Source organism: Trichoplusia ni, chromosome 8 (genome assembly GCF_003590095.1).
Source record: "Trichoplusia ni isolate ovarian cell line Hi5 chromosome 8, tn1, whole genome shotgun sequence".
NCBI lineage: Eukaryota > Metazoa > Arthropoda > Insecta > Lepidoptera > Noctuidae > Trichoplusia > Trichoplusia ni.
In genome coordinates, this window is record NC_039485.1 from 1,795,745 (window position 1) to 1,810,463 (window position 14,719).

General features: G+C 37.0%; 1 protein-coding gene across 1 annotated transcript; it reads right to left on the reverse strand.

Moving 5' to 3' along the window:
* Window positions 1-520: 520 nt before the first annotated feature.
* On the reverse strand, window positions 521-11,797 carry LOC113496338 (ER membrane protein complex subunit 1). The gene is made up of 16 exons (XM_026875506.1): window positions 11,618-11,797; window positions 11,417-11,532; window positions 10,408-10,539; window positions 9,886-10,084; window positions 9,073-9,406; window positions 8,621-8,810; window positions 7,945-8,061; window positions 6,180-6,352; window positions 5,774-5,920; window positions 5,130-5,297; window positions 4,912-5,016; window positions 4,211-4,409; window positions 3,696-3,848; window positions 3,178-3,354; window positions 2,716-2,946; window positions 521-2,103 (listed from the first exon to the last, which is right to left on the reverse strand). The coding sequence occupies exons 1-16, from the start codon at window positions 11,758-11,760 to the stop codon at window positions 1,943-1,945; spliced, it is 2,745 nt and encodes a 914-aa protein (XP_026731307.1). The 5' UTR covers window positions 11,761-11,797; the 3' UTR covers window positions 521-1,942.
* Window positions 11,798-14,719: the final 2,922 nt, after the last annotated feature.

Sequence of the window (14,719 nt, forward strand, 5' to 3'; positions counted from 1 at the left end):
TGGAACTATTTGTGTATTTGCGTTGTGGAAATTTATATTAAATGCTAAGTTATAAGTTTCTTTGAGTCACCCTACTCAGGCCTTATTAAGAAAAAAAGTAAATATATTTTTTTATTTGTGTTAAAAACTGATATTGTATAAGGTGACAATTCGTGGAATGGTTTTTTATATATTAATTAATGAATTGTTTAAACAAACCACCCTTAAATAAATAATACATCTAAATTGCACTAGCTAAATTTTACAATAAAACGTTCGTACAGTTTGACATGAAACCTGAGCCCCGATTCTGCTATTAATTTTGGCCGATGAATAAACGGCAATTTGATTAAATTTGCAACTACACCTATTCTCTTAAGCATTTTGCCAACACAATGTTTGAACAATGAAAAAGGCTTAGAATAATACGAATAGTGCCAATTTAAGCAACTATAACAGCAAAATTAGAGCCCTGTAATAAGTCGAAATCGACTTTTTTTTAATATGTGATATGTTGTTATAGAATTATTATAATACTATAATATCTTTCCAACTGTTTACTGGTTCTGCATTTACGAATATCTTACCAACTTGAATAGTGACACGTGAAACTGTACAAACCGCGTCTATATAAATAAATTTGATCACTGAATTGATCCAGAAACACCAGTTAGAACGACATACGTTAAGTTGCAAATGTGTGTATTACGCTAGTTTTTTTCAAGTAGGTAATGAAACTTATTTCTTAGGCCTCTCAGTTTCGGCGAATTCAATCTTAAATGTCTAGGTTGTCCATGTCTGTATGGTCGAAGTCATTCAAAGACGAAAATCGTACAAAATAGGATTAATGCGACGCCATCTGTGTGAAGGGCATATTAACAAATGTTTCGATTGAAATTGTAATAAATTTTTAATGATCGAAAATTTCATAAAAGCATTTCTAACATTTTCTTCTTACGTACCCACACATATACAACTGAGCGTATGTCTTTAATATATTACAGTGTATGTATTCATTTACTTAATGTGAACAATCACTATGCACAATCACGTAACTATTATTTTTATTAATGTCCATTAAAATAGAGGAATTTGGACTGTGTCGGAAAATATGGCAATGGAATGTCAATTCTATTATAAATATAAAGACAATAACATTTCTTTATCTTTAAAAGGTTTTTTGAATGAAGCAAACATTATTGAATTAATTTAATCTTATAATTTTGGATTACGAATACTTGTAGTCGTCTATTCATTGAAAGCGACTTTATTTTCAAAGCAATAAAGTAGATTTTACTAATTTGGTTTTAGGTTTGCTACCTTGTGTCATTTCAGAAGTATTTTTTATTACAATCTACAGCCGAGAGAAAATATGAAATACTCAAGATTGATCATGGCACGGTCGAGTTATAGAAAGTTTAATACGAAATAGCGTCGAAAACTTTAGGCAGAGTGTTACAGACATTAAGAATTACATTTATTTGGATGTTTTATAATTTAATTATAGTTAATATCTTATATTTTTTCGTTAGATTAGTTACTTGTTTGAAACTACATATTATTTAAATACAGTCGAAACCGTGTATTAACGCGGTATAACTAATTAACGACTTGGCGTCAATAGTATGTTATATAAAATACTTTCTTTCATACAAGCAAAAATAACCGATCTATCTGTGATTCCTACGAGAGGTAGAATACTGACGTATTCTTAAACATTTTACGTCAGATTTCTATGTCTAGTACGAAGCACAGATGAAAAGGTTACCGAATTCGAGCATTATTCGCACACACACTATCTATCCGCCGATATTTACGTTCATGTTATAAATACCTCAGACAAGGCAGGTTACGCTGTACAGCCTAAGTTAACATCTTACTAAAGGGGTCACCGCTCATATCTGAGCTTTATTCTCCCGACAACAGAGTCCAAATTCCCTGTTTAGTTGTGTTGCTACGGTGATCACTTCCACGCCATCTTGAGGATCTTCCGAGAGGCGAAGTACTTGGTGCTGTAGGTGGCGAGGATGAGCGCTGCCAAAACTATCGTGATCAGGTAGTAGTCGAAGTCGTCCTTTAATAGATCGAACGTTTTTGATGGGGCTACTCGCGTGTAGAACAGATCTGTGAATAAAACATAATCTATATTAATAATTTCGAGCAGGGGTACGGTAGACTCGATCGAAACCTTAAATGAATAAAAAAAAAGTGATTTTGAGTCGACAACATAATATACATATATCCACAAAATTTGGATTATGGAGAATTTCGTTTAATTCCGATGGCACCGACAAACAAACCGCTGAATGCCGCCGTCTTTACCGTTGACGTTTCGCGAAAATATAGTTCAAATGTCATTTATTTACGAGAACGATTCTGGCTATCGAGGCGACCACACGTCAATTTTTCTCGCTTTCCCTAATACGAGTAACGGTAATCGCGATAAAAACCTTCTTGAGGCCGTTCGCAATATAATATCTGCAAACATATTCTGTGTGTGTGAATTAAACCCCGACTGGGGTTTCACGTACACCTTTACGTCTTCGTTTACGTCCGGCTTCTCCGCGGTGGACAGTAGCGGGTCAACCTCAACACTACACCAGCATCCGGACTTGGCGATCAACGCGCGAGCCTTCGTCTCCTGCAGCGGCTAGTAACGTCAGGGGAGTGCTAAGACCAGTGAGGAGGTTAATCGCTGCATAGGCTGCACCGACATCATGCTGTTGGTGTACTGACCTAGCCCCGTGGCGAGCACCAGACTGGTGGACTCGAGGCCGGCGGGCGCGGCGTGCACGCGCGCGGGCCGCGCCAGCGAGCGGTTGTAGTTGAGGCGCGCGTCGCCGCCCAGCAGCAGCTCGGGCGGGCTGGCCTGCGCCGGGATCACGCTGCCGTCCTCCGCCAGGCCGCCGCGCCGCGCCTCCAGGTAGCCCCACGGGATCTCCACCAGCGCGCCAGAAGATAACGCCACTGTGGGAACAGATTTTAGTTTCTTTTTAGCGATGATATGAGCGTGTTTCGGTGCACCAAGGCGTGCTGCATTGCTAAAGTGTAAGTCATACTTCCCCGCTAAGGTTAACCACATGGATCCTTGTGGCACAGTAATGTTATATGAACCTACACGAAAGACTGTTTACTGCTATTTCAGATTCATGTTCACAGCAGGGATAGTCTATCGATAGCCTGGTAAATCAAACTCACGTATGACGTGCTTGTCGGTGAGCGCCTTCTCAGTGCGCGTGGTGGCGGCGGCGGCGGGCGCGGCGGCCAGGATGTAGGCCTGCCGCTCCACGCTGGGCGCGCGCCGCCCCGCCAGCGAGCTGAAGGCCGCGCCCGCGCCCAGCCAGCGGGACTGGCCCTCGTACAGCTCCAGCGTCGCTGGGGGACACCAGTTAATAAGCATCACATTATGTATAACAGGGTTTGGATTATTGTTTATTTAAGCTACAGCCATAAAACTGTATCTTTGATTCGGGACGTGCCATTCTGAGGATATTTATTCGCTAAACTAATCGAGTGATTAGACAGACAACAAGCGAAATAACACTTTACTTTGATACTTTATATTATACTAGTTATTATCACAAAACGAAGAATCGAAGTGCAAAATTATAATGAAATTTGGTATCAAACATTTTCATAATAAAGAAAAACAAAATCGATATAACACATTTCAAAAAACCACATTTAAAATATCTGTCAGTATGTGTGATCCTTACCGATCTCAGTGCGGCGATGCTTGTCGTTGTAGTACAGGTAGGCGAGGTAGTGCTCGGTGTGTATCGCGAGCGGCAGCGCGCGCGCGCGCCGGTGTGTCTGCGCCGCCACCACCGCGCCCGACACCGCGTCCACGCATGTCGCCACCACCACGTCTGGGGGGGTGGATAGTGGGGAGGTTCAATACGTTAGTTTTGCTCAAGAATGTAAAGAAATCTGGTATGGTTTTATTTTAAAGATAATCTAATTTTAACATTATTTCTACATCTTTGACAGTCGTTACAATAAAGTCTGACAATCATTCTAAGGGGTATATCGTGTTACCCAGGTAACTGGGCTGTGTAAGTCAGATAAGTAGTCGCTTCTTGTAAAACACTGGTATTTAGCTGAATCCGGTTGGACTGGAAGGCGATCCTAACATGGTTGGGAAAAGGCTAGGTCGATATGATGGTGGAGGCGTTTTAAGAACTGAGGTACTAACGTAGCGTTATATATAAAAGTAAGTAGTGTGCCCTACCCTTGTGCAGCGGGTCGGGGCCCTCGGTGACGAACAGCACGAGGTTGGGGTTGAGGTACTTGTAGAGCACGGAGCGGTCGGGCAGCACGCGGCCCGGCGAGTGCACGCGCTCGGCCGCCGCCTTGCGCGCCGCCAGCACCACGCGCGCCGCGCCGCCGCCGCCCAGCTGCACCTGCCACGTGCGCCGCGCCCACAGCGACTGGACACGAGCCACGTTATATTGCAGTGCTTAGGTTTTTAACGAATATAGGTTAAACTAAACATTAATTTGAACTATCACATATGTATCGGGAGTGCCCAACTAGTTTCGGGCACTACCGATAAATACCCGTGAGTAAACCGCTGCATCATTTAATAATGAATCGGTCTCACGGTATTTAAAATAAATGTTTAGTTAAAGTTAAAAATTCGCCAAAAATATTATGAAACTTAAGCATCCATCATTTAATTAATGTTAACATTTCAAAAGGCCACAAAAGGCCTTCTTGAAATGAGAAATTCACTTGAATCCATATTGAGTAATTTAACTTATAAAAGACATTTACAAAAACTAAAAGTGTCACATTCAAATCATGAAATTTCAAACTAAACAACTAAGAAAGTAATGAAACATATCACAACGATAAAATTACACAAGAAAAGTAAATTAAAAAGAACTATGGTACAAAATACATTGTAAAAGATCTCATTTTCAAACTAACCCTTCCGTCATACACAAGAGCGTATCCCTGCACACGCGCAGTGTTTTTCTCTGCTACATACATGTACATGTTTTCAACGAGCGGCGCCGCTGATCCGGGTAAGATCTGTAATAAAAATTATTATCGTTAGAAATCTTCAGCGTTAGTATAAACGACTTTAAACCTTAATTATATACATTTAAAGACTAATTTCTAATGACATATATTTGAAGAAATACCTGAACATTTTCGTCCTTGTCGAGCAGTATGAGCGCGTACAGCTTCTCGTTATCAGGCCGGTGTAAGAGCGCGCACTGTAGCAGCTGCACGTCTAGGTGCATTAGTTTCTCGCCGATCAACGCGCCGGTTATGGGGTTCAAACTTATGATCAGACCGTTGCCGGATTCCTAAAAAAAAAATATTCTTCTAAAATCTGATACTTTCATTTGTCACAATATTTTATACATGATAGTCGTTATAACCTACCAAAACCAGTTAAGTCATAATAATATCATCACGAATCATATTTTGTATGCCACTTAAATTAACAGCTTTTTCAAGAAGGAAATAGTCAGTTCTTAAAGAATGGCTTTACTATAAAAAATATCCGCATCAGAACAAATTTAGGGCTTAAATTTATTGCAGAACCTAGTTACTTACTGCCTTCGTTAATATTATTATGATGTATGGGTAAAACTAGTTTTTAGGTACGACATTACATTTCTGAACATAAAGAATTAGGGCCTATTTAGACGATGCGAGAAATATATCTGGCGCTCACATATCACGTTAGTTACCCGAGCTGCGGGCTGCGAGCTACTTATATATTATATCTCGCATCGTCTAAATGAGCCCTTAAAAACATTGTCATTAGCACACTGACCTCATGTTTCCCCACGATAGTGACATATGCGTCGTAGGGCGGGTAGCGGGCGGTGCGGCGCGTGTACACCAACACGTTCTCCGTGTCCAGGCTCGGCTCGTAGTACTGCCACAGCAGCGCGCCCGACAGGTTGTCCATACCGAATATCTGGGGAAGTAGTGGGATTAGTTTATATTTTAATAGCCTGGGTATTCATGAACACTCGAAGAAACACAAATAAAATATTAATTATTAAATAATCCCTCGCAAAAAAGATCGTAATTTGAAATACCTGACAGTTTTTGACTGAAACTACTATTTTCATATTTAACTATTCTATGATTTTAATTCTAAACTCATTGCACTGACATTTATCTACCATCCTATCGCTTCCATTCAGCATAGCCAACATTTCTATAGTGCATACCTTGCCAACATCGGTGACAAGCACGATAATCTTGTGCAGTCCGAAGTAGTCCCGCACGAGGGCGGGCGGCGCCTCGTCCTCCTCGCCCTCGCCCTTCTGCAGGCTCTGGATCAGCGTCTGCAGCTGCTGGAACTGCGTCTGCAGGCGACGGGTGAACGCCGCCCAGATCGAACCTGGTGTACAGGTGGAGGGTTGAAAATAATGCATTAGGGAATCTTAGCATTTAGATTTAGAGTATGACAAAATGGAGATATGAAAATAATTTTAATATTTTTGTATCTTTAAGAGTTGATACAGTTGTTGTCGTGAAAGCGAGACGTGGTTTTCAGTTGACGAGCTTTCTTTACAGTGTACCACGTTGATGAATATTTAAGAAATGTATTTCATCAAATAAGAAATAAGAGCCAAGTTAAATATTATGATTTATTCCTTGGCTGTTGACTTCAACAACAAAATTTGGAACATGGGTCGAAAGTTCAATGGTAATTAAATTTTAATTATTGGAAAATTGTTTACTTATAAAATGGGTCCAATATCATGCTAGATTTTAAATATGATTCTTGAATAAATCACAGGAACTAATATCAATACCAAACATTTGCTAACATTCAAACACAAACATGCTATCGATCGAAAAAAAATACTTTGCTTGCAAAATAGCATTAATCTTTTTACAGAATAGAATGCAATGCAATAAAAACAACTACAAAAACGAGGTAACGTATTCCTAGCGATAAGAAATCGCGAAACCAATTATTGTATACCATAATCAGATTTCTTTAATATACGGATTGTATGTTGATAAGCAACACTGGAAACAAACATAAGATGTGAGTCAAGAGAATCTATTATAGGCTTTGGTATGAGAAGAAGTGTAACAAACTTAAAAAAAAATTGACTTCCCCTTTTTCAAGTGGGCAAAAAATATAAAATAAATAATTTAAAATAAGTGGAAGCAAAAAACTAATAAGGCATCATGCACAAAACTATATTTTGTACACTTAACTAAAGTGATTAGATTTATTGACAATTAAAAAAACATTTTATACTACACTGTTAACAGGTAAAATTAGAAAAAAAAATACGATCCCGCAAAGTAATTCAGTATTTGCAACGCGGGCATACATTCAAGTCACATGCATAAACACCTAGACTCAGAACAAGCATTCGTGGATCATACAAGTGCTTCTCCTAGGCGGGAATCGAATCCGCGACACGGCGTTTTATACCACTCGGCTATCCTCGCAGTCATGTCAACAATAGATATGAAAATAACTGTTTATTTTCATTTCATACGGTGTTTGTGTAAACCGAGAATTATAAAGTACTTAATATTGAAGTAAACGTGCGTGCGGTTTAAGAGAAATAGGAGAATCAAAACACACACATTCACACCCATACAGTACTTACTGTACATCTTGGCAGCTAAAAAGAACAGAGATATACATAAATAATACATAATATATTATAATTATATATTTTTCGACTTACTAAAAAGTTTAGTCATAATAAAATGTTTTAAAATAAATATTAATATGTTATTCCGTTAGTTTAAAATAAATCTTTAGAGATTTTAAATAAATAGAAATGGTGATATATCTTAGACAAATCGTTATCAGTAAAAAGGTTTGAGAAAACAGACATAATATTCAATTAAGATGATAAAGGTTAAACTTAATTAACATTAATTTGTTCTCTTATAGAAACAAGAATATCACATGTTCACTCTCATATTTATATACAAAAATTAAATATGTAATGTTACCTTCTTTCTGGTCAAATTCGGACTCGATGGCAGCATCGAGGTCAGAAACGGGCAGTTCAACAAACTCCACAGCTACAACATTAGCGAGCGCCTCCTCTCGCGACCAGATAACACGACCTAAGAAAAGAAATATTGTTTTTTAAAATAGAATACGAAAAATATAAAACATTTACGGAATTAAAAACAAATCATTCCTAAGATTCCACACTGATTACTTTTTTATTTCTGGTAATTAATTTGAAATTGAATCTATAGGTACTAATATATAAAGCTGAAGAGTTTGTTTGTTTGTTTGAACGCGCTAATCTCTGGAACTACTGGTCCAAATTGAAAAATTGATTTTGTGTTGAATAGACCATTCATCGAGGAAGGCTTTAGGCTATAAATCATCACCCTGCGACTAATAGGAGCGAAGATACAATGGAAAATGTGAAAAAAGCAGGGCAGTTATAAATCATAACTTATATCTTCTACCCACGGGGACGAAGTCGCGGGCAACAGCTAGTAAAGTATAAAAATATAGAATGTTTAAGGTCATATTATTTAGACTGGTGTCCTACTGTAGGGCAAACGCCTCCCTTCTCTGATTTGATATGTCTGCAGGATATTTTCCCTTCTTTTTTTATAATGCTGTGTAAAAATGAGTGTAGTAAAGTTATGTAGGCAGTTTCCTTACCCCCTTGCTGCATCAGATGTACGGAGTCATCGGCCCCGGTGAGCAGCAGCCTGCAGGCGAGCTGGTCGCGCGGCCGGCTGCACGTCGCGGCCGCCAGCTCGGGCTCGGCCAGCTTCAGCTCCGGCTCCAGCACGCGCAGTTCCGGGACCTCTGCGCCTGTCGCCGCGTTGTGCGCCTTCACCGTGAAGCCCTACAACAAGTAGATATGATTAATGGCTATGTTTATGAAAACAATTGAGATTGATTGCAGTTTTTTTTTGTTTATTCTTTTTGGAAATAACAGGACCATTTAAGTGAACTAAGCGCAGAAAAAGTTAATAAACTTTAGTAGACTCTCTAATTTAGGGACAAGAATTTTTCACAATAACCTAATATGATGAGTGTTCCATATGAAGAATTACGATGTGTGATAGTAAAAATAGTAAAATAACCAGCATGTTGCTGAAGCTCACCTCATTTTCATCAAACCAAGCTTGCAATATAACTTGTCCATGCATAGTATCCACCAAAGCCACACTGGCCGACGGGTCCACAACCTCAGTCTTCAGTATCTCAAACTGGTTGTTTCTGATCAGAACTATCTTTTTGTCATCTAGTGTGAACGCTGGAATTACATTGTTGGTGTCAAGAGGTCGCAGCCCTCCGTCGTAAGTATTGACGGTGACGTATTCTGATATCGGTCGGCTGAGCAATTGTACGGCGTTTGATGTGACGTCGAGGGAGAGCAGCTGTTGGGTTCCCACGCCGCCTGATATGCACGTGTAGTAGGGCGCTGATAGGACACACCTGTAATTACAGTATCGATTTGAATGGTTTTAATGGCCTAGGTGGGTAAAATGATTTTGGAATTGTGTAGTATAAGTTAAGTAATATTAAATTAATTAAACATTTTTGTATCTGTTTATTAAGGTAAAATGAAAGAATGTAATACAGTAAAAAGCCTGAAAGATAAATAGGACTTATCAAGGCATTTTAGTATGTGTTTGAATTTCAAAGAAATTTAGAACAATGTCAAGGTAATAAATAGACATTGTTATCAAGAGATAAATAACAAGTTAAGAAATGTTAATTTAGATCTACACTGGTCTACACTCTATTCTATTGTAGTAGAATTTTCATTACCCTTTTTATATATCAGGGAAGAATGGCCTTAAAAAGGCTTGGGAAAAGAGCTATAATTTGACATTAGATAGGATTAGGCTAAATACGGATTTTTAATAAAAGTCTATATTCAAGCAGTTGTAAAAATTTACAGTTTTTCTTACCCATCATTAGTCCAAGTGGCTGGCAGTTTCGAAGTGGCGCCTCGGTTTTGTCCAGAGAGCAGGTTGTACATACTGACTTCGACATGAGATCCAAAAACAGGCAGCATGTGGACCAGCATATTGTTCTGCACCCAAAATTCTGAGAATTCCGATTGTTCCTCGTTCTGTAGTGTTAGTGACCATTCCCAAAGGAGTACACCTATAACATTTCGAAAGATATTTTGTTCATCTATCACACCAATAAATTAACGAAATAGAAATTAGTTTGCAAAATGGTTGCTGTATATTATAACCAGAGGTGAAACAATTGTGTTATTCATCCAAATAACTTTAATGAATTACTAAATTACTTTTCGTTAATAAAAACTTATTATTATTATGTATCTCTTTTCATTCACGGGTTAACTTCATGCGAAGAGACCCGGTCCTTTTTAAAGGCGTAAACGGGGACACAGGTCCAACGTGCAGAGGCCTTATTATTATATTAACAGAAAATGACAAATTTAAGTGAATTTGAGTTACCTGTGGAAGAATCCCATCCTCGTACCAAATAGGGGTTGGATCCCGTTACAGTTACAACCTTCTCTGTGACATGCAGCAGTTGAATGTTGCCCGTAGAGGTACTCTCGAAAACGTGACGCCATACTACTTGACCTAGAAAAAATTCAAGACAAATTCATTTAACAATGTCTAAATGCATAACTAATTGTTGAATTTCTTATTCAACTTTTTAACTGTTAACAATTATTTTTTTATTCAACACAAAGTATTATTATAAACAGATATCAAACTTTTTAAATAGTTTCTTATGCCTCATTTCTTCATAAAAAAAAAACATTGACTTTATGATTATACAATGAATCTATTTTACCTATATCTTTAACTGAATACAAAATGAATGGTTTTATAATAAACATATTCATATAATTGCTAAGATAAGGGTAAATTCTGAATGTGCACCTACAGTAGACCTACTAGATAAAATAGCAATAAACTTTTGACTATTAATAAACTATTTTCCACAGATGTGTTTTAAAATGCAACTAACACTGGGATATAAAAGATCATATCTACTGAAGAACTTGAGGAAAAAACATGTAATAGCAATACATAATGGTCAAACAATGCATTGTTCTGAATTGTTTATAAAATCTTCAATTGCATTTCACATTTTTGTGAGCTTAATCCAGTATTAATTGCTATGAGATTAAGACAAAGTTACCCATTATTTAAGTTATAAAGTAAACAGAGTTTATTGAATCTAGGAATAGCTAATTTTTTTATATTCAAAATGATCTAATATTCAGATAAGGTTACGTTAATTCAATAATCAGCTGAATCATGATGCAAATAGGTATTATTTAAATTGTTGACTGTAGCAGTCAAAAGTTATCCAAAACTCCAAGCCTGACTTCCAGTACTAATTAGATTATGAATTACTAATTAGGTGTAAATTTATGTAAAAGTGTAAAAAGATATGATGAGCCGGCTAGTTAAATAAAAACGGATACAGTCAATAAAATCAATTTACCAGTCTTCAAATTTAATGCAGCCAGAACATTTTCCTCTGTAGCGACAATTATTTTCTTGGCGGTGGATACTGTATCAAACTGGGAAAACTTGATCCTTCCCACGTATGTTTGACGCCTGAAAATCATAATTTCATTAAAAATTCAGTCAACTCAGAGCCTACAATGACATCGAACTACGATAACCTAAAATATACACTTACCAATCGAATTTGCCTATCTGGTCCTCGTAAATGCAAACCGACAGATTTATTAAACTAAAAAATACAATAAACCAGTTTAATTTGTTTAAACATTTTAATAAACCCAAAAAATTGGGTTTAAAATGAATTGACAGTAACCCCATTTTTGAGTGACTGAAAAACTGAGTGTTGCTAGCCTTCACGGATCAACAGGAAAAATGATGCCAACTTATACAACGCAGCAAATAAAGCGAGACTCATGAGAAAAATCTTCGATATAATTTTAATCGTTATTATCATAGCTTCAAAATATTTTATTCATCATTTGCCTTGTATTTTAAAGAGAAATAAATAAATTTTGTTTCATCAAGTCTCGTTCGAAACTCATATTTTTCCTTATAGCAGCATTAAACATAGTACGATTCAAACCACGCAGCTATGTAATAAAATATAATTTGTTTGAAACTTTGTAGTTTTAGTTACTTACCGGTAACTGGTACTATTTATTGCAGTAAAAACGATGATGGTAAGATTATCAGGAATTGTGTTTTATTTAAGATATACCACAAAAATGGCATCCGTGAGATCAGTCTAGCTTATAATTACATGAAATTCGTTATAAGATATATTTTATCAAGAAATGTATAACTAAAAAGGTAAAGAGTAAATAAGATTGATTTAATCCCGTAAACTTCATATAAACAACCTGCAAGCCTACTGAAAAATGTAGTAACACTCCGTGTGTGAATAGTTGTACTAAGCTGGTTAATGAGGCAAGTCATAATCAAAGCATCAAGGGCTGCTTCGCTAGACGCTAGACTGGGCAGCTTTCACCGCTAACTTACATAAGTGTTCCCAGTGCAGTCACTTGCTAGCAGGGCGGCATCTATAACTACAATTATAAACTATTTAAATGCCCACCATTTCAAGAGTTAGTTGCATCGATCCAGTGAATTCCAGAGCTTTTGACCTATTTTTGCATAGCTACAATACATTGAATCGTCTAGTCAGTAAAATAGCCAAACAGCTGCACAAAAAAATATAAAAGCAGCTGAATTGCCGAACAATAACTTAAAGTAGATGGGATAAAAAGAAAATTAAATAAAGAATAAAAAGGTATAAAGGAATAAGATCTTATATCACTAAGCAACACCATAGTCATTGATATAGAAACCGGTCAACTGCGTGTGCAATTCGCGGAGGGTTCCGCGACCGTAGACACTGTCTAAAGTTACAGATAATGCACAACTGGTATGCCCGTCTGTCTGTGATCGCTCGCTTTTATTGTATCGACATCATCAACCCAATACAATGGTCAACCCTTATGAATTAATCCGAGAAAATGTTTAAAAATATACAATGTTTAGGTATTTGTATTACGTTTACACGATCAATAATTGGACATTCCAATTCTCTTTTTGTGGCAAGATTTTAATCTTAGATCCAATGATTTAATATCGTTGACCAAATGTGGTACTTACTAAATACTTTTGTAAGTCTTTATTTAATTTCTACTCAAAGTAGGTAAATATGTTCATCTCACTCTTACTTACATATACATTTTCAAATTTAAATTTAATTTTAATTCATTTTTCGAAAAAATAAACTATAACTAATTTCATTAAACTTTAAAATAATGCAGGCTAACAACTTAGTACTGTTGCCAACAAGCAATGTATGGATGACCAAAAATAACTTTCAGGGCTCTTTGTTTGTACTGAATCACCAAACACAATAAAGTTCACAAACTAAAAATACAGACGCGATAATACTTATCGTGCTAAATATATCCGTTGTACACAATTTTGAATATATGGAGCTAAGCTTCAGTAAACATTTCTTTTTTTTAATAATCTAGTTAATGGTTGTGGTGCGCTCTTTGCCGGCGCCTAGCCAATCAGCCTGCCTACTCATTGCTGCCAATGCCTATGCTTACATTACGGTACATGGTATGTTTTTTTATGTTAATGATTAAATTGGAAATTCCAATGGTCCACAGGATATTTTATTTGCCTATAGTCTCTTAAAAGTATATTATTTTAGTTTAGTTTCAATACATTACCTATTTTTCTTCTTTTTCTTGCTATTCAGTTCTGTAAAAAACCAAAATCTCTATCTAGTCAGTAACTCAGGGACAATGCCCTGAATCAGCAAAAATTGAACAAAACCTCCTTGTCCCTATTCCTGCATACCTCGACCTGAGATACATACCTATCTGTATAAAGAGTGCGTGTTCCGTACCTATAGGTGTACTTATAGGCTATCTCCAGCCTCCACACAGCTAATGGCTTGCAGTGCTATCGAACAGGTTCTAGTAAGTGCCGGGCAAGAAATTACATGGTCATATAACAGAGTTGACTTCTTGCTTTATTATAGTTTAGTAAATTCTTCTGGTTATAACCCGGTAAAGGAATTACAAATTCAAAAATTTCGTGAATTGAAACAGAAAACACAACCAACTTTTAGAACTAAATGTGCTAACAAGAGCAATAAATTACCTGGAAACTGCAATACGGTCTACATTTTTCCCTCACTCTTCGAGTGAATTTAATCTATTAAGGGTTCGTAAGTACCTAAAGGATGAATGGCATATGCGAGTCACCCTTATATTTTTCTGCGGTATGTTTATTTACTGAAGTCTTTATTGGCAATCATTCCGATAAACGGAAGGGTCAATGACCATATCATACCATAGCTTCAAACTCTTATACAGCGTTATATTTGACAAGAAATGTGGGCAGGAAGTGTTTTAGAAGAAGCACCTTAAGTTGTACATCATTTCTAAATTCCTTAAAACCCAGTCTGTATAAGAACTTCGAGGAAAAATAAAAGCCAAGTTTGTCATGTAACTGGTAGACTTAAGTAAGACATAAGTTGTGCGTTAAGTCATAAAAGTTCAAATAACTGTCCGAAAAACACGGTTTTAGGTAGAACACTCTTTAAAAACCACACTGCATGATGTTGTTACCTAGTTGAAACTGCAACCGTACATCTGCTATTTACTACAAAGCGCAGGGCAAATTATGAAGCATCCTGTACACCGCTGCCATATTTAGGGAGTGGAATTGGGCTTCCGGTTCTCATCACCGACCGTGCGAAACGTAATCACAATGTTGCTTCTTC